The sequence below is a fragment of the Bos taurus genome, chromosome 12, assembly GCF_002263795.3.
Source record: "Bos taurus isolate L1 Dominette 01449 registration number 42190680 breed Hereford chromosome 12, ARS-UCD2.0, whole genome shotgun sequence".
Lineage (NCBI taxonomy): Eukaryota > Metazoa > Chordata > Mammalia > Artiodactyla > Bovidae > Bos > Bos taurus.
The window spans coordinates 16,045,834-16,066,112 of record NC_037339.1 but is presented as its reverse complement, the minus strand read 5'-3'; the positions used below and the strand labels follow the sequence as shown (position 1 = coordinate 16,066,112).

General features: G+C 39.2%; 1 protein-coding gene across 10 annotated transcripts in view; it reads left to right on the top strand.

The window, feature by feature from the left end:
* ZC3H13 (zinc finger CCCH-type containing 13) overlaps positions 1–20,279 on the top strand; it is a 103,760-nt gene that overhangs the window by 71,289 nt on the left and 12,192 nt on the right. For 8 of the 10 annotated variants that reach the window (XM_015473802.3, XM_015473804.3, XM_015473801.3 and 5 more), the window contains 6 exons: positions 5,916–6,107; positions 10,184–10,267; positions 10,614–11,166; positions 15,284–15,387; positions 15,744–16,922; positions 17,610–18,128. In XM_015473802.3, coding sequence (XP_015329288.1) covers positions 5,916–6,107; positions 10,184–10,267; positions 10,614–11,166; positions 15,284–15,387; positions 15,744–16,922; positions 17,610–18,128 — 2,631 coding nt within the window. The remainder of the gene's footprint in view (positions 1–5,915; positions 6,108–10,183; positions 10,268–10,613; positions 11,167–15,283; positions 15,388–15,743; positions 16,923–17,609; positions 18,129–20,279) is intronic. The other 2 variants (XM_005213706.5, XM_002691780.6) reach the window with 1 other exon arrangement.

The window sequence follows — 20,279 nt, the reverse complement described above, 5'->3', positions numbered from 1 at the left end:
AAATAAGGCATTACTCAGGGCATTATAGAGTAAACAGAAGGAGAAATAAACCAAGATTCCATTAATTCTCAAATTCCATACGTTCTTTCTATTGGATATAGCTTTGGCTTTAGAAAAGGAAGGTACAGGGCAGGAGAAACTCAAACACTTTGATGCCTCTTGTCTCTCTCTTCCATAGGGATGTAGTTATTTTGGTCAAAAGTGAAAGTGAAGTCACTCAGTCATGTCCGACTCTTTGCGACCCCATGGACTGTAACCTACCAGGCTCCTCCATCCATGGGATTTTCCAGGCAAGAGTACTGAAGTGGGTTGCCATTTTCTTTTCCAGAAGATTCTCTTTTTAATAATGCGTTCACATGGTGCAGAATTTCAGAGCTATGAAAAGATACATAGTGAAAGCCTCCCCTCTGTTCCTGACCTGGTCCTAGCCAATTTTGTATGTAACCAGCTGAAGAACATGCTATACAAGCAAATATGTATGTTTATTCACTTTCTCTTCTGGTTTTACAAATATAATTTTTAAGAATTTTTTATTAAAAAAAAAAAAACAACTATATATTCTGTACACTGCTGTTTTCCCTTTAAAATATCTTAGAGATAGTTACATATAAGTCAGCTTGGTAAACAGCCACATCCTCCTTTTGGTGCATAGTGTATATTGTAGGGTATGCCGTAAGTTATTGAATCCTTTATGTTCGAGCTTCCCAGGAGGCGTTAGTGGTAAAGAACTCACCTCCAGTTTAGGAAACTTGAGAGACACGGGTTCGATCCCTGGGTTGAGAAAATCCCCTGGAGAGGGGCATGGCAAACCACTCCAGTATTCTGTCTGTAGAGTCTCATGGACAGAGGAGCCTGGCGGGCTATGGTCCTTAGGATTGCAAAGAGTTGAACTTCACTGAAGTGACTGTTTTTTTTTTGGTTTTTAATAGTGCTTAAGTAAATGCATACAGGCACACCAAATGATATATTTTAAAACATTTTCTGATGCTTATTGCTGGTGTATGGAATGTTAATTAAATTTTTTATATTCATCTTACATTATGATGTTGCTGTATTTTCTTGGGAGATATAATTAGATTCTCTTAAACATTTACATCTGGGAATAGACATATTTGGCTCTTCTTTCTGAGTAATATTTATTTGTTGTCAGTAACCTGCTGAGCAGCTGTTTCAACGCACTGTTGACTACAAGTGGTATAATGGGCTTCTTTGCTTTGTTTCATATTTTAAGGAATTATTGCTGACATTTCACCATTAAGCATGGTGTTTGTAGATTTTTGTTGTTTGTTTAGTTGCTAAGTTGTGTCCAACTCTTTGCAATTCCGTGGACTGTAGCCCACCAGGCTCCTCTGTTAGTGGGGTTTCCTTTTCCCAGATAAGTATACTGAAGTGGGTTGCCATTTCCTTATCCAGGGAATCTTCCCAACCCAGGAATCAAACCCTAGTCTTCTCCCTTGGCAGGGGAGTTCTTTTCCACTTGCAGATGCTTTTTATTGTGTTTAGGGTGCGTGCATGTGTGCCAAGTCGCTTCAGTTGTGTCCGACTCCTTGCAGTCTCAGGGGTTATAGCCAGCCAGATTCCTCTGTCCATGGAATTCTCCAGGCAAGAATCCTGGAGTGGATTGCCATGCCCTCCTCCAGGGGATCTTCCCGACCCAGGGATGGAACCCGTGTCTCCTGCGGCTCCTGCATTGTCAGGAGGTTTCTTACAGCTAAGCTACCAGCAAAGGGAATCTCCTATTTTCCTAACTTAGCCGGCAGCTTCTGTCATGCCTGTTTTTTTGTATCTTGAGAAGATCATATAGTCATTCTCTTTTACCTTGTTACTTATGTTAATTTTTTTTTTTAATTTACAACTGTTCTTCTAAATAGGTTTTCCTGGTGGCTCAGATGGTATAGAAACCACCTGCAATGCAGGAGACCACCTTTAACTGAGGTTCAAAGAAGAGCTAATAGCTTGAAGCTACAGCAGCAGGGCTTCTTTGGTGGCTCAGTGGTAAAGAATCAGCCCGCAAATGCAGGAGATGAGGGTTTAATCCCCGGGTCGGGAAGATCCCCTGGAGTAGGAAGTGGCAACCCGCTCCAGTATTCTTGCCTGGAGAATCCCATGGACGGAGGAGCCTGGTGGACTGCAGTCCATGGGATTGCGAAGAGTCGGATACAATTGAGCGACTAACACTTTCACTGTCAGAACTATTCTTGCATTTCTAAAATAAATTTATATTTCATTTCATTTAAAAGTTCGAAAATAGGTTTGTTAAAATTTAATTTTGAAATAAAAAAATCTTTTTCTATAATTGAGGTTGGTATATAATCACTGTATGAGTGTAAATATTTAGCAACTTACTCTTCAGAAAGAAAGCCCTGGCTTGTAGCTAATGCCAGTTTCCATAGTATAAATTACTCCTACCATAGCAGATTTTGAGCTGCTAACAAGGCCACTCAGTGTGAAGATGAGAAGAGAAGCACACTGGTGGCTCTTTGGAGCCAGCATACCATTGCATAGGTTTTAGTTTTTAATATTGTCTTTGTTTGGTTTGGAGATCAAAATGTGTTGGAAAGTGTTGCTTCTGTTTTTTCTCTTTTCTAAAAGAGAACAGTTTGTGTATAAATGAGCATTTATCTGTTCTTTGACAGTCTGATTATATTTATATGTTCTAAACACTTTCTGAAGTTTGGTATGGTTTTTTTCTTTGACTCATGAGTTGTGTAGAAATAGGATTTTAAATTTCCAGTCATGCTTTTTAAAATAAATCCCCTACCCTCAATTTTAATTGTTATTGGGGGAGACTATTTGAACTCAGTTTTTTGGCATTTTTTTGTTGTTGTTAGGACTCATTTTGTGGCTTGTCAGTCAGTTTTCATGTATTCTGCATGTGCTTTTAATGGTTGCAAAGTATGTAAAGTGTGTCTCTGAAGTTAGGTGTGTTAATCATGCTTTCAAAACTGCATTTCATTTTCTTTCTAGTCTGCTTTTTCTATCATTACAGAGATGTGAGCCGAATCTTCCATTATTACTTTGAATTTGTTGATTTTTGTATGATTTGATCAATTTTTGCTTTGAATATTTTGAGGCTTTGCTCATAGGCACATGTAAGGCAAATTATTCCTTTTATTGTTACAGAATGATCCTGTTCATCCTAAATGTTATCTTTTTGTCTAAAAAAGATTATCCCACTCACAGATTTCTTTTGGTTAGTATTTGTATGATATAGCTTATTCTATCCTTTCAATCTTTCTGTCTTAGCATATAGTTAGATATATGTTTGAGCCCCTCATGGCTCAGAGAGTAAAGAGTCTGCCTGCAGTGTGGGAGACCTGGGTTTGATCCCTATGTCAGGAAGATCCTCTGAAAAAGGAAATGGCAACCCACTCCAGTATTCTTGCCTGGAGAATACTTCTCATGGACATGGGGTTGCAAAGAGTCAGACACAACTGAGTGACTTTACTTTCACTTTCAGACATTTGTTCGGTCTTCCCATTGTGTTCTCCTTGATTCTTAACTTTCAGGTTTTCCATCTCTGTTTCTCTCTTTCATTTTCTGAGTTGTATCCTCAGACGTGACTTTTTTTTTAACCAGTTTTCTCTTAGCATCTATCTGACATTTACCTTTTCATTCCTTGATGTTATATGTAGCTCATTTGTAGTCTTTTTTAAATTTCTTTCTCTAGTCTTTAATTATTAAAATAGTCTTTATAGATATTTTGATTATTAAAACATCACAATTAAAGCATTTAGAATTATACTATAATTCTTTCAGTGCTCAAAACCTGTTACCTGTAAGATGTGTGTGTAGCTCTATGCAATTTTTTTAAAATCACTTTACTGAGGTATGATTGACATACAGAAATCTATACACAGTTAATATATACAGCTTAATAAGCTTGGAGATAAGTGTATACCCTTGAAACCACCACCGAAATCTGTGCCATTAACATGTGAAAGTTTCCTCTCTATTGTTATTTGTGTGTGTGTGTGATGAGAATGTTATTGATATAAGATCTGTCCTCTTACCAGATTTTTGAGTTTCCAGTACAGTATTATCGACTGTAGACACCATGCTGTACAGTAGGTCTCTGTGACTTACTCATCTTATACAACTGAAATTTTGTACCCCTTGACTAGTCCTCCATGTTCCCCCTCTGACCAGCCCCTTGGTAAAACCATTCTACTCTCTGATTCAATGAGTGTGACTATTTTAGTTTCCACATGTAAGTGGTATCATGTAGCATTTGTCCTTCTGTGTCTGACTTATCTCACTTAGCAAAATGTCTTCCATGTTGTTGCAAATGGCAGGACTGTGTTCTTTTTAAAGGGTGAATAATCCTTTATAGGGCTTCCCAGGTGACTCAGGGGTAAAGAATCCACCTGCCAATGCAGAAAACGCAGTTTCCATCCCTGGGTCGGGAAGATCACTCGGAGAAGGAAATGGCAACCCACTCCATATTCTTGCCTGGGAAATCCCATGGACAGAGGAGCCTGCTAGGCTCTATTCCATGGAGTTGCAAAAGAGTCAGACACCACTTTGTGACTAAAAACAACAAAGAGAAATCCATTATATATATATATCTGTTGTTGTTCAGTCACTGAGTCACATCTGACTCTTTGCGACCCCATGAACTGCAATGCGCCAGGTTTCACCGTCTCTTGGAGTTTGCTCAAACTCATGTCCATTGAGTCAGTGGTGCCATCCAGCCATCTTTTCCTGTCATCCCCTTCTCCTCCTGCCTTCAGTCTTTCGCAGCATCAAGGTCTTTTCCAATGAGTCGGCTCTTCGCATCAGGTGGCCAAAGTATTCTATGTATATACGACATTTTTTCCCCATTCATCTGTCATTGGGCATATAGGTGGTTTCTGTCTTGGCTGTTGTGAATAATGTTGCAGTGAACCTGGGAATACAGATATGGGAATACAGATACCTCTTTCAGATCCTAATTTCAGTTTCTCTGGCTCTGTACCCGGAAGTGGAACTGGTGGATCAGATAGTAGTTCTGAAATTTTTTTATGAACTTCCATACTATTCAATATGTTCCATAGTGACTCTGTAGTCTTGCATTACCATCACCACAATCAGGATCCTCAACTGTATCATCATGGGACTCCCTTTGTTATCCCTTTGTTGGCACATTCAGACCCCCTCCCCTGTCCTTGACCCCTGGCCACCACTAATATGTCTATCATCTTGTAATTATTATTTCACAAGTATTACATAAACTGAATCCTGCTGTGTGTATCCCATTGAGATTGGCTTTTTCACTAGCAGAATTTCCTTAAGTTTCCAAGTAATTGCATGTATCAGTAGTTTGTAACTTATAATATTCTATGATCTGGATGTACCACAGTTTGTTTAGCCTTTCACCATTTGAAAGACATTTGGGTACTTTACGGTTGGGGCTATAACAAAGCAACTGTGAACATTCATTTCCCAATTTTTTTAATGAAAATTTTCAGGTATCACCTACTGTCAACAAAGTACCTTGGTTCTATATTAGAATGTTTTCACTATAAAGTATAGTCAATGTGATATATCCATAATTCATATTTTAAATGTTTTTATGGTATTTCTGTAATTTAGATATGCATTAATAGTTTTTATTTTTTGTTTCATTGTTTTTGGCTTAATTGAAATGAGTCTGTTTGCTTTATGATTTCATTATGTGTCCCTTTCTTTTATAGGAAGGGAAAACGAGGACTTAAGCTTACTCAAGTCAGTCATTAGACATTTTGAGTATTCTAATCCAGCATATAATATCGTTTTCAACGTTATCACACTTTCAAATATAAAAACTCACCAAAAAGAACCCAACAACAACAACCCACACATATTTATATGTTTTGGGGGAAGAAGGATTGTGACTTACAACTTGTTGAATGAAGTGTACGTGTTAAATATTTGTGTGAATATTCTTTGTTTAGGAAGTCGAGGCACAAGAGGTTCTCAGATTGATAGTCACAGTAGTAGTAGCAACTATCATGACAGCTGGGAGACGCGAAGCAGCTATCCTGAAAGAGACAGATACCCTGAGAGAGACAACAGAGAGCAAGCAAGAGATTCTTCATTTGAGAGAAGACACGGGGAGAGAGACCGTCGCGACAACAGAGAGAGAGGTTTGTTAACTGAGATACTATTAAATAGTCACCAACAGTGATTGGGAGAATTGTAGTTTTTTCCAACCATTATCAGTTTACTTTTTAACATAAAATATCTTTTAAGTCTTTTGTTCGTTGGCACATTTTAAACTATTTATTCATATAATCTTTTTTTACTTAGTTTAGTAGAGATTATCTAAATAACTGGCTACCAGTACTCACTTGGTAACAGAGCAGGTACTGAATTAGTAGGTACTTGTATACTGCAAGAGTTGAGGTGCCTTGCTGTATGCCTCTTACCTTAACCAAACAGCTCACAGTGTTTTAAAGAACATAGGTGCTTGGGTGCCATTTCAGGTATTTCTGATTCAGGAGATAGCGTCTCATCTGAGTGTCCTGAGCACTCACTCACTCACTAGCTGTGATACACAGACTTGTAAGGACCGCCAGGGAGGGACAAGACAAAGGCAGTGATGATAGGGTTAGGGGCTGCCTGGAGAAATAGTTTATTCGTGTTTCTTCCTGAGAATATGTAATACTTAGTTTAGCTAACTTTATATTCTTGTATATGTTAAGCTAAGCTAAAACATTTTCTGTTATTCTACTAGAAGACCTCTTAAATCAGTATTGAAGCAAGATACTAGAAAGCGGTTTAGAAGGGTTATAAGTACTTTCTTAAACAAGCTTTTATTGTCAGTATGTGTTAGGCCTTTGAGCATTTGTGACCTTATGAAGGTCTTACTAACTTTGCCTAGTTACTAAAGTAAGGTTTGCTATAATGCTGAAGTTAACATCATATATAACTTGGAGTAGGGGACTGAGTGTTGATGCTTCAGAGTGGGCTGCATTATATATGAGGCAACATTCATCTTGATATGGGTAGGAATAAGAGGAGAGCAAAGACAGTAAGAAACCTTGTACTTTTGAGAGCATAGATGAGATCAGAGACATAGATGCGCGCTGCTGAGTTGAGTTTGTTATAGCAAGCCTAATACGTTTGGGTTGAAAGATGTGTATGATTTCCTTAGTTACAGATGAGGCTGGAGTTGATACGATCTGTGTTAATGCCTGAAATGATTTCTTCCCAAACACTGATTCACCAGTCTTTATTTTCTTTAATCTAACACTGTGTTCTGGTAATGCTTTTTTAATATCTTATTTATTTTTCTTTTTTTTCTAGTTTGATGTCCCTCTCAGATTTTTCTCATCTCATGCCTAAATTCAGTATAACATTTGGTTTCAGCCTTATTTAGTTCAACCACATATGTATTGAGTTACCAAGAACTTTGAAAGTTGCTCTTTATATACTCTCTGGCTTAATATTTTTTTACAGTATTAAGTCAGAAAATGTATGTTTTAAATCCTTTTATCTTTCAATATTTGTGAGCGTAGGTATAATAAGGAAATCTGTGTTTATAATTTAGGAGACTTGGGCCAAGAGAAGGGTAATGATTCTTTTCATTGTCAGAGAATAAAGTTCTAAAGCTAAAATTCAAACTATAGGTTTTCTGACTACATGTCCTGTTGTTTCTATTTTACTTTACTATAACTACCTCAGTAAATATCACTTGTACAATTGAAATATACTTTTGATTATATATTCTACAGATGATTAAGGAGTACAACCACACTTTGCTGGGTTTTTGGAGTACAACAGTTCTTGCACTTGTAGAACTTTATAAAAGGGACAGTATGCCTCCTGAAGAAAGAAATGATTGGTGGATGCTATGAAGGAAACACACAAGAGATCCAGATAGAAATAAAGGATGAGTGGGACCTACTTTCCTTAAATAGTGTGCTTATGAAAAATTTTGAGATGACATATATTTAGAGGCATAAATGCAAGGAAAGAAGCTAGCATTGTAGGTATTGAGGGTAGAAACATTATATGGAGAGAAAAGTATATGTGCCAGTTCTCTGAGATGGGAAATAACTTCATGTGTCCTAGAATTTGGAAGATGATCAGTGTGACTAGAGTACAGTGAGCAAAGGGAGATGGGTAGAGGTCAGAGGTAGAGATGTGCTCAGGACCTTGTTCTTGTGCTCAGGAATTTAAATCTTCTCATGTTCTTCACAGGCTGATTAGGGTAGACAACCAGATATGATAAATACTACTACTGTGTGAAGTTCTGTGAGAAGACAGATGCACACAGAATTCTGAGGCAATCCACAAAAGCATCCTGAAGAAGAGACATCTGAATTAGGGCCTGAGGGATGAATAGGAGTTGGCTAGAAGGAGCCATGAAAGAAACACTGTCAGGTAGAGAGTCTAGCATGTGTAGACACACAGGACTGGAAAAAAAATATGCTTTGGAGAGTAAAGAATCATGAGGTTGGAGCAGAGGTGTGCTACAATTGGAAGGAAAGGAAAGAAGCTAGGAAAAAGGATGGGTGAGAGACCATAGACCATGTTGTAAATAGCCTAATAAGTCAGGCTAAAAATTTTGGATTTAATTGCCTTTTTCACTGCCTATAATAAGTGCTTTTAAACAGCCTTTTTTTTTTTTTTTAAGCAGTTGGGGAAAAAAATTAGTTTTCATCAATAAAAATAAAAACATTAGAGAGTCTACGAAAAGACCAAAGACAACATTAGACCCCTGATAACATGGGCATCCAAGAAGAACTGACCAAAGTCTAAGTTAATAATATGAATTGTAGGAATTGAGAGAGGAAATGGAAAAAAGAAATATTTTGAGAGTGAAATTTATGGTACTTGAATACAGTGGGACTTGGACAACTCAGAATGGGTTTCATGAGTGGGCATGCCATTCATTAAAGTAAGGAAGTATATGAAGAGAGGTGTACCTTTGAAAAACACATTTTTGGGGAAGGATACAGAAGATGAGATGTATTAAGTGATGTTCCTTTTCATTTTCTTTGAAGTATGGAACTTTGTCAGCGTGGTTGGGAAGATAAGTTTTCATTTGTCAGACAAAGCTTGCCTGAGTAAAGCAGTCTATTTCCTAACATTGCTATAATCAGAAATTTCAAGTATGAATTGCTATAAATTACAGTATTGAATTTGTTTCAGGTTGTTTTGTAAGCTTTGTGACATTAGTATGACCCCCAAACCAGGAATTCAGACAAAGACATGAGTATATAGCTTTCCAGGAACTAGAGTATAGTACATGGAACCATTTTAAATTTAAATTGATTTCAGCAAAAAAAAAAAAAAAAAAGAGGGGGACGGGGTGTAAGGGAACTGACTTCTAGTCCTGAGAGCCTCATGTATTTACCATCTCTGTGACTTTGATAAATCAACTTTTGGACCATAAATTCTAAGAAGAACAGGAGGAAAGGAGGGGTGGACAGAGTTTAGTTTTCTTTCAGTTTTAAGTTTTAAAATTCTGTGAACTTTCATAGCTTGATATATAAAGAATAAGCATGGATAATTCTGATTTCTTTTACCTGTGATAAGAAAGGAAATTCAATATTACTATATTGGCCCCTTCCCTACAGATATCCTAAAATTATTCTGATTAATAAGTTGATGCTAGAGATTTCATGTACCAACCCTGTTGGCCATATTGTTTTGGACCTTTATGACTAACTAGTAAACATTACTTTGTAGTGTGAAAATAGAGACATCATAGTAGCCTAGATCCAGGCACAGTGACCTGCTTTTCAAACATGGCTATCTCTGTGGAAAGGTTCATGCCATTTTCTTAGACATTTTTTGATCCCAGACTAATTTTTTGCTCAATTGGGCATATTGGGCAGCATGCATTCAGTCTGTGTTTATATGATTCGTGTATTAAAATATATATATATATATAAATTTGATGAGGTTATCATCATTTAGCATTTTAAGAAAACAGCTCTTCATCTGAGTAATTATATGATTAAAGTTTTCAGTTTATTAGTATTTATAAATATAGATCACTAATATGAAACACTTTTTATATTTATTTCAAGATGGCTAAGCATCAGTACCCTTATATTCTATTTTATGATAAATTGACATCACAGCAACAATTACTGACAGATGTTTTGTTCTTCTATATTTTCCTCACATAGTAGCTACACTTTGTGTATATATTTTCGGCCTGAAATTAGAGGTGTGACTTACGAGGGAAATTTTTTTTTTCCTTTAGCTCCTATGTTCTACACCTCCTGCTGCCCCTATCCTTTGCCACCAGTGTTCTCAGGCCCTGCTGGGGGGACAGAGAAGATCAGAGGTGAAGGGTAGAGATGGCAGAAAATGGGGTTGGAGCAGTGGGCTGGAGGCAGGGTAGGGAGCATGCAGAGAAAGATGAAAGGCGGATCAGCGGGAGGTGGGAGCGGGGTTGATGGGAGCAGAAAACGCGGTAGTTAGAGGGCAAATAAAGTTGACCTTTAAGAAAAGAATACTTTTAAACATCTAGTGGTGATTATTTGGATGATTAAAAGTAAATATAGTACCTGATTTATATTTGTTGCCAGTGTGACCCTATACACAGATAAAGTTTAAGATTTGCCATACTGTCTTAACAATAGCTTTAATCTGTCAAATTAATCACTGATGAAACTTGATTTTCATTGTAGATCAAAGACCAAGCTCACCAATTCGACATCAGGGAAGGAATGACGAGCTTGAGCGTGATGAACGAAGAGAGGAACGAAGAGTAGACAGAACGGATGATAGAAGAGACGAAAGGGCTAGGGAGAGAGACCGGGAACGGGAGCGCGAGCGGGAGAGGGAGCGCGAGCGGGAGAGGGACCGGGAGAGAGAGAAAGAGAGAGAACTGGAAAGAGAGCGGGCGGCGCGGGAGCGCGAGCGCGAGAGAGAAAGAGAGAAGGAGAGAGACCGGGAGCGAGAGCGTGACCGGGAGCACGACAGAGAGAGGGAGAGAGAGAGGGAGCGCGAGCGGGAGAAAGAGCGGGAGCGCGAGCGCGAAGAGAGGGAGCGGGAGCGGGAGCGGGAGAGGGAGCGCGAACGCGAGCGCGAGCGGGAGAGAGCGAGGGAGAGGGAGCGCGAGCGCGAGCGCCAGAGGGAGTGGGAAGACAAGGAGAAAGCTCGCGAGGACCGCAGGGAAAAGCGGGAAGATCTGCGAGAAGACCGGAACCCCAGAGACGGCCACGAGGAGAGAAAGTCCAAGTAAGTGACCGCGAGCCAGGCTTTTACATTTTAGTGGAGGAATTCAGAAAGTTCCTTACATTAAGTTTCTCAGCGGCACCTAATACCCTGTTCATTCTTTTTCCTCTCTGCATTTTCGTGTATCTCAGCTTTATTTTCTATATTTGGCATGCAACATCTTTTGAATTGTCGACGGAAAAAAGTAACAGTTTTCCCATTATTTTATTTCTGTATCCAACAGATACAGTTAATAATTTTTGTTTACTGTTTGATTGCAGCCATTTTTGATGGCACATTGGTTTGACTGCTGGAGACTTGTTTTTAACAGGAATCCAACCTAACAGTGGTAGAACCAGTGGATTTGTATCCCATCCCTTCATATCCACTGTATAACAAGTTAATAAGTTGGCTTGTCACCAGGACATAATGCTTGTCCCGTTCCTGATAGTCCTTTATGAGTTTGGTGTACTTAGAAGTTTAGAATCACCGCTGGCAGGCTACAGAAGCATTCATAATGTCTTAGAACTGAGGAACTTCTGGAACCACCAAAGAAGAGAGAGAGAGGTCCTCTCTGGACTGTGGAGTTATAGTTGTTTTGTTTAGTATGGGCTTCCCAGGTGGAAGAGTGGTAAAGAACCTGCCTGCCAAGCAAGAAACGTGAGTTAGATCCCTGGGTTGGGAAGATCCCCTGGAGAAGGAAATGGCAACCCACTCCAGTATTCTTGCCTGAGAAATCCCATGGACAGAGGAGCCTGGCGGACTACAGTCCATGGCATTGCAAAGGTTCAGTTCAGTTCAGTCGCTCAGTCGTGTCCAACTCTTTGCAACCCCATGAACTGCAGCACACCAGGCCTCCCTGTCCATCACCAACTCCCGGAGTTCACCCAAACCCATGTCCATCGAGTCGGTGATGCCATCCAGCCATCTCATCCTCTGTCGTCTCCTTCTCCTCCTGCCCCCAATCCCTCCCAGCATCAGAGTCTTTTCCAATGAGTCAACTCTTTGCATGAGGTGGCCAAAGTACTGGAGTTTCAGCTTTAGCATCAGTCCTTCCAGTGAACACCCAAGGCTGATCTCCTTCAGAATGGACTGGTTGGATCTCCTTGCAGTCCAAGGGACTCTCAAGAGTCTTCTCCAACACCACAATTCAAAGCATCAATTCTTCGGTGCTCAGCTTTCTTCACAGTCCAACTCTCACATCCATACATGACTACTGGAAAAACCATAGCCTTGACTAGACGAACCTTTGTTGGCAAAGTAATGTCTCTGCATTTGAATATGCTATCTAGGTTGGTCATAACTGTCCTAGGGAGTAAGCATCTTTTAATTTCATGGTTGCAGTCACCATCTGCAGTGATTTTGGAGCCCAAAAAAATAAAGTCTGACACTGTTTCCACTATTTCCCCATCTATTTCCCATGAAGTGATGGGACCAGAAGCCATGATCTTAGTTTTCTGAATGTTGAGCTTTAAGCCAACTTTTTCCCTCTCCTCTTTCACTTTCATCAAGAGGCTTTTTAGTTCCTCTTCACTTCCTGCCATAAGGGTGGTGTCTTCTGCATATCTGAGGTTATTGATATTTCTCCCAGCAATCTTGATTCCAGCTTGTGCTTCTTTCAGCCCAGTGTTTCTCATGATGTACTCTGCATAGAAGTTAAATAAGCAGGGTGACAATATACAGCCTTGATGTACTCCTTTTCCTATTTGGAGACCTAGATGTGTTGTTATTATATACCGAGGACATTTCCCTTTCCTTTTCTCTCTTACTCTTTTTTTTTTTTTTTTTTTTTAATACCAAAAAACTTATTGCTCAGATATGTGGGAAGTCCAGCGTTTTTATTTGTTCTGATGTGATCATACTCAGATTCTCAAAGCATCAGGAATGGTATTTCTGCACTATTTTCTTATGTGTTAGTTTTAGACTTAGAAAGCTTTTCCCCAAATGACGGCTAGGATGACCCCAGGGTTATACCTGTCAGCTCAGTTAAAGCCTTCATTTGAGGAGTAAACAAGAGAGCTAAGCCAGTCACTATAGCCACAAGAATCCCAGACTCTGATTGGTCAGTTTTGAGGTTTTACAGACCTAAAACCAAACATCCAAATTAAAGGCCTTTTTTTTTCTTTTAATGCCAACTAGAATAGAGGACGCAGTTAAATTTGTTAAGACAAACTGAAAATCATTTATATAGCTTCAGTTTCTTTGCCCCTACTTCTAGCTCATTTGCCTCATGGTGAATACACTCTCTGCTTTAGGCATTTTCATCATTGCTGTTATGGATTTTGGTTATAAACAAACAACATACCACAGAAATGGAGGCTTCTTCCATTAGGTCTTGCCTTCCCTTCAGTCTGCAGCGGTGGTTTTCTATAGTTCACTCTCTGGCTTCCCTCACTCTGCATTAAAAGAAAATATCTCACATTAAACATAAAATTCAGATACTACCTTTAACACATGTAGAGCAAAATATGTATTATTTCTCTTTACTCTGGCCTCTTTAACTCTCTGTCTTCTAAGATTAAAATTCTGAAATATTTGTTATTTGTTTTTTAGTCCTATGCTTTGATTATATTTTCATGCTTCTAATCTCAATGTACAGTAGCCAGAATTTCTTGGAGCTTGTTGTGGTTAAATATTCCAAGCATTGACAAGAGCCCCAGAAATTTAGTAGTCAGCTGCTCAATAAAGTAACTTGGTATATGAGATAAATATCTTGATGTTTTTATCTCTTGTTATCTCAGTATATTGTCATGGTGGAAGTTTAAAACCACCACCATTTATTTGGTCATGATTCTGTGGGTTGGCAGTTTGACTCAGCTCAGCAGAGTGGCTCTTCTGCTGGTCTCATGTAGGATCACTCTGTTTCTACAGTCAATCTAGCAGGTCAGCTAGGTCTGAATGACCCCAAATGGCCTTCCTCACATGTCTGGCGATGTGCTGGTTGGTGCTGGTTGTTGCTTAGGGCATCTTGACCTCTTTTCCTCTAATACTCTAAACTCTGTTTTTGCATATGATAATAGATACATACCAAGAAGGCAAAAGCAGAAGCTGAAAGGCCTCTTGAATCCTAAATCTCCAGACTTACACGGTGTCATTTTCACCACATCCTCTTGTCATATATAGTAAGTCACTGGGTTAGCCCAGATTCAGAGGATGGGGAAATAGACTACCTGATGATGGCAGGAGCTTTAGATAAGGAATTGTTACAAGCTTGGGCCTGCAGGCGTCATACTACATCTGGGGCCTCATTTTCTACCTGGTTGCTCATCTGTATAAATGAGCCATCAAGAAGGTACATGTGCTACAGTGTTACTCAACTTCTGGTCATAGTATTTATAAACAGTGTTTGTTTAAAAAAAAAAAAAAGTGGTCAAAATTCAGTGAAAATATAGGAAAACACTAGAATAACGCAAGTATCCAGAGATACAGAGAACACTAGTCATCTAAAGTTTAAAGAGTAAGAAATAGTGAACATATGAATTATTTTATTAATTTGTCATTAAGTAGATGATTTAGTTCTAAGAGGTGAGTTAGAACCAGTTTTTCCTAGTGTGCCCACAACATGACAGGCACTGGGCTTATGACATAACAAATGTATTCCTCACTGCAGTTTTATGAGATGGACCCCCATTTTTCACCTATATTCAGATGAAAAAGCTAAGAATGACTTCAAGGAATTTACCTAAAATTGCATAATAAGTAACATGACTAAAAGTTGAACTCAAGTCTTATTTGACCACAAAGCCAATACTAGGTTTTCTCATTTGTCTTTCCAACGAAAGGTATTTCTATATCATAAAACAGTAAAACTGATGAATAAGTTTTAGTAGAGTTGAATCCTCTGCTGTGTCACCACTTTACAGTAATTAAACTGGGCGAATTTCAGTGAGCGATTCTACATGTATGGTAAAAAAAAAAGCAGAGATGGCACCATGTATTTTAAGTCCACAATCATTAAGTCTCAACAAATGAAGAATTTTGTTAAAGATACTAAATAAATGCCCTTTGTATGATACAGATAGCTCTGATAGTATTGTTATCCTGCAGTTATATCTTATAGTTATAGTAAAAAATAATAGTAAAAAACAAGGAAATCTTTTTCATCCCCTGGAATCTTACAAATTATGTTTGTCTGATTTAGGAAGCGCTATAGAAATGAAGGGAGTCCTAGCCCTCGGCAGTCACCTAAGCGCCGGCGAGAGCATTCTCCTGACAGTGATGCCTACAACAGTGGAGATGATAAAAGTAAGCAGAATCTGTGTTCCCTGTTTCTAGAGTCAGACTCATTTGTAACCATGAGACAATTCTTTTACATCAATAGGAAATGATGAATTAAGATTTAAAATTTTTACTTGCTCTGCTGCTTCTGAATATATCACATTGCAACTAAAAAAAGTATGTGTTCGAAATATATAGTCATTTTACCACAGTGGCACTTGTCATTTCCCACTAGTTGTAGTAAAGCTGTACTTCGGTTTTTACTGAAATTATTGTTATTTTTACACTTAAAATGAAAAGGGAGACTCTGGTTTGTTATTTATAGGTAACATGCAGTATTGTTAACATGATGAAAGTCTGATGACTTTTATCTTTTGGTCTAGATGAAAAACATAGACTCTTGAGCCAGGTTGTTCGACCTCAAGAATCACGTTCTCTTAGTCCATCACACCTTACAGAAGACAGGCAGGGTAGATGGAGAGAAGACGATCGTAAACCAGAAAGAAAAGAAAGTTCAAGGCGCTATGAAGAGCAGGATTTCAAAGAGAAAGTTTCTTCTGTAGATAAGCAGAGAGAACAAACAGAAATCACAGAGAGCTCCAGAACTCGTTCACAAGACCTGGCAGGACACCACCCATCCGAAGATCGAGACACCTCTGATGGAGCTTATGAGGAGAGCAAGAGAAAAGCAAAGATTCAAAAGAAACCTATTAAGAGAAAGAAAGATGATGATGTTGGAATGGGGAGGGGTAACACAGAGATAGCATCTGAAGATGGTCAAGTATTTTCACCAAAAAAAGGACAGAAGAAGAAAAGTGTTGAAAAGAAGCGTAAGCGGTCCAGAGGTGATTCTGACATCTCTGATGAAGAAACGGTGCAGCAGAGTAAGAAGAAAAGAGGCCCGAGGACTCCGCCTATCACAGCCAAAGAGGAGCCGGCTGACATGCCCAGTGATAAGGATGGCGCTCTGGAGGACCCTCAGAAGAAAGAGGATACAGCGTTCAGTGACTGGTCTGATGAGGACGTGCCTGACCGCACGGACCTGACGGAGCCAGAGCACGCCGCCACTGCCACCACCCCTGGAAGGACCCCTTCGCCGTCTTCTCTCCCTCCTCCACCGCCTCCTTTGGCTGCTACCGCGGCCACCCCTGCCACAGCCTTCAGCACATCGACCACCACCATTTCCACCTCCGCCCTCCCCACCACCAATACATCTTTTACCAGTGAAGACTCCCATAGGAAGTGCCACAGAACACGGGCGGAAAAGGTAGAGGCGCCTCATGTTACTATAGAAGACGCACCACATCGCAAGCCAGTGGATCAGAAGCGGAGCAGCAGCCTCGGCAGCAACCGGAGCAATCGCAGTCACACGTCTGGCCGTCTCCGCTCCCCATCCAACGACTCTGCTCATCGAAGTGGGGATGACCAGAACGGTCGAAAGAGAGTGCTGCATAGCGGCTCAAGAGACAGAGAAAAAACTAAAAGTCTGGAAATCACAGGAGAGAGAAAATCCAGAATTGATCAGCTAAAGCGTGGAGAACCTAGTCGAAGTACTTCCTCAGGTAATAAAAACAAATTATAACCTAACCAGTGTTTCTTATGTGAGTATATTTTGTACATTTTTATGTTTTGTTCGAATTATAATTTTAAAGTAAATGCTAAGTTGTTTATACACTGCCTTAAATTTTTCAAGGAGCTTAAAAAGCTTAGCCATCCCACCATGATGTTACCTATTATCACATTAATACCAATAGAGTAGAGGTACATTCAGTGATGTCACTCAGTTTAACACCAGCATATTAGTAGTATATCTTGGTGGAAAGCACTTACATGTTAAGGGTCTCTCTATTGATGCCTAAAAATTTTAACCTTCTGGTTCTGCTTCTTGCAACCAATGCTTTTTCTCTGTTGACTGCGTAAATAAGGTAGGGGGAGAGGAGGAAGTACATAATGAAATGATCAGTTCTGTTAATGCTTACTTATTTTTACATACTTATTTCTTTAAAGATCTTTTGTGGTTATAGTGGAAATAAACAAGGAAACAAACATGCCTTTTGCATATTTGACACTACTGAAGAGTGGTGGATGTCTTTCTTTGAGATGGATTTTTTCCTTAAGATGAGTTCTTTAGATAATTTAAAATAAGTACAGAAAAAGAGAAATTGTAAGTTTTAAAAGACCTTGTATTAAAGCGTTTTATTTCTGTTTTATCATGTGTTAAGTCTTTGTATATGCTTCATTGATTTTAGATCGCCAGGATTCAAGAAGCCATAGTTCCAGAAGAAGTTCTCCTGAGTCAGATCGACAGGTCCATTCAAGATCGGGGTCGTTTGACAGCAGAGAGAGGCTTCAAGAGCGCGACCGTTATGAGCACGAGAGAGAGCGGGAGCGAGAAAGGAGGGACGTCCGGCAGAGAGACTGGGAGCGGGATGCCGATAAAGATTGGCCCCGGAATAGGGACCGGGATCGACTGCGGGAACGGGAGAGGGAACGGGACAAAAGGAGAGACTTGGACAGGGAGAGGGAGAGACTACTCTCCGATGCCCTGGAAAGGGACCGGGAAAGGGACAGGGACAGAACGTTTGAGGGTTCTCAAGTAGAGTCTGTGAAACGCAGTGAAGTCAAACTGGAGAGTGAGCATGACAGAGACCTAGAAGGCAGTTCCCGAGACTCTGGAGCTTTGGATAAAGAAAGGCTGGATAAAGATCTGGGATCTGTGCAGGGATTTGAAGATACAAGTAGAGCTGAGAGGACTGAGAGTGTGGAAGGTGAGTGTCACTCCTTTCCGTCTCTTTCACTGCCCCATTTCTTCTCAGATCTCATAGGAGACCAGCACTTCCCTTTTGAAGGGTCATCTGATAAGATTATTGACTCCATTGTTTTAGGGAAAATAGATTTTATAAGGAAAAGGCCTATGATACTTAAAAAACTTGTTCCCCTTGTTAGTACTTTTAAGGTAGACTTGGTTCTAATAAGCCTAAATGAGATAAAATTATAGTCATCCTTCAGTCTCTCAGATTCTGCAGGAGTGGGTTCCAGAGCCTGCCACAGGTAGTAAAATCTGAGGATGCTCAGGTCCCTTATTAAAACTGACTCCCAGCTCCTAGAATGAGGGACTCTGAGAAGGCCACGTACACCCTTTTACCCAGTCAGAGCCAGCCTCCGCTGTGTGGCCCTCCGTTGTCCATCCTTCACCCCCAGCCTGCTGTACAAACTGACTCACCTCTGTGTTCTCTGGATGGTCTCCCTCCTCAAGCCTTCTCTGAGTCGGCTCTTCTCATTGCCTGACAGACCTTTTCCCTTCTATCTTTTCTTACTCAAACAGCAAGTCCCAGTTTATGCATTATTTCCTCTGTGAAACCGTCTCTGCTAAAGGTGCTCTTTAAAATTGCCAAAGCACCTTGTTTATACATCTTTAATAGCATCTCTGCACCATATTGTAAATTATTTTTCCATGGTTCTCTCCCCATTATATTGTACTCCTTTGTTAGGCACCATAGGTTTTTATTTCTTTATCTTCGAGCCGCTAGCAAGGACACAATAAATAGCTGATGCGTGAAAATCTGTCCTGCCTGTCCATACCTGTCCTACGTCTTATTCTGTGGTGAATTATAGCCCAGGGTAACAACAGTAATGGCCTCCCCTGAGAATGCTCCTGGAAATTCTGCCTCCATGAACTGTCCAGTTCTGATACCAGTGCTTATGTGCCCTTTCCACTTCAAGCCCCCAAGAAACTTCTCGGATGCTTAGTACATGAGCAGTAATATTTTACATTCCTTTTATTTGCTGTATTGTTGTACTAGTCCCAGAATAAAGTTGTTCACATTCTTTTAAAACTATAAACATCCTTGTATCTTTTGGTTATTTGGTTAGATATATTTCAGTACACCAAACTGTTAACATATTTTTTCTACTTGACAAAAACGTTTCTACCTCGTGGTCGTCACAATCATTTTTATCTAAAATTTGAATTTCAGTAGCATCAATTTGCGAGCCATAGTACTATTGGAGGTACAACCTTGGGGTATAATTGAATGTAATTTGAATTAATCATTATAATCACTCTCCTGTGACTAGAATTTGTGCCCTTCATCCCTAAAATATACCATTCATTGTGATCATGGATAATGTGGCATGGAGATTTAGAAGTGAAATGAAAAACTTTACCCACTTAAAGTAGGACAGTTTGATAAGCTTGAAAAGTTAAAAACCCTTTTATTTGCATTTATGTTTAGATGTATATTTGTATAATGAAGTTAAAATTGTTTAGAAGTGAATTGGTGGGGGTATGAGGAGATTAGTACAGAATTTAATACAGTAGAAAATTATTAGAAATGACTAGAAACATCCCATAGTTTATTTGCTGCAAGTTTATATCTATAAAGGATACTGTTGCATTTTGAAACCTAGTGTTGTAAACTCAGTAAAGTATATGGATAGAACCTGCTTAGAAATCTTAAATGTACTGTGTAGTACTGTGATAATTGAAGTTTACAAGTAACTCACCAAGAGACAAAGCTTTAGTGTAGGTAGTTGAGACAAGTTGGTAAATAAAGAAATGGAAGATACACTAGTGGTTAATAACAAAAATACTTTAAAATTATATTACAGCAATCTTTTAAAATTGCATTTATTAATTAAAGGAAAACATTGGCATAGGGAAGATAATTGGGAGATTGGTGGTGGAGGGGGATGGGGGTTAATGGCACTTACATTTCTACCTCTCCACTGTAGAGTTAGGTCTTCATATCATGAATAAAATATTATGAGCTAAGACTTAAACTTTGAATTAATTCTAGTAATTAGTTTGCAAGCTTTTAAAAATTGAATTAATTTTGATAAATTAATGCATCCTTTTGAAATTAGTAGATTTTCTGAATCAGTTTTATTAAAGTTAACTAGTATTAATGTTAGTGGTA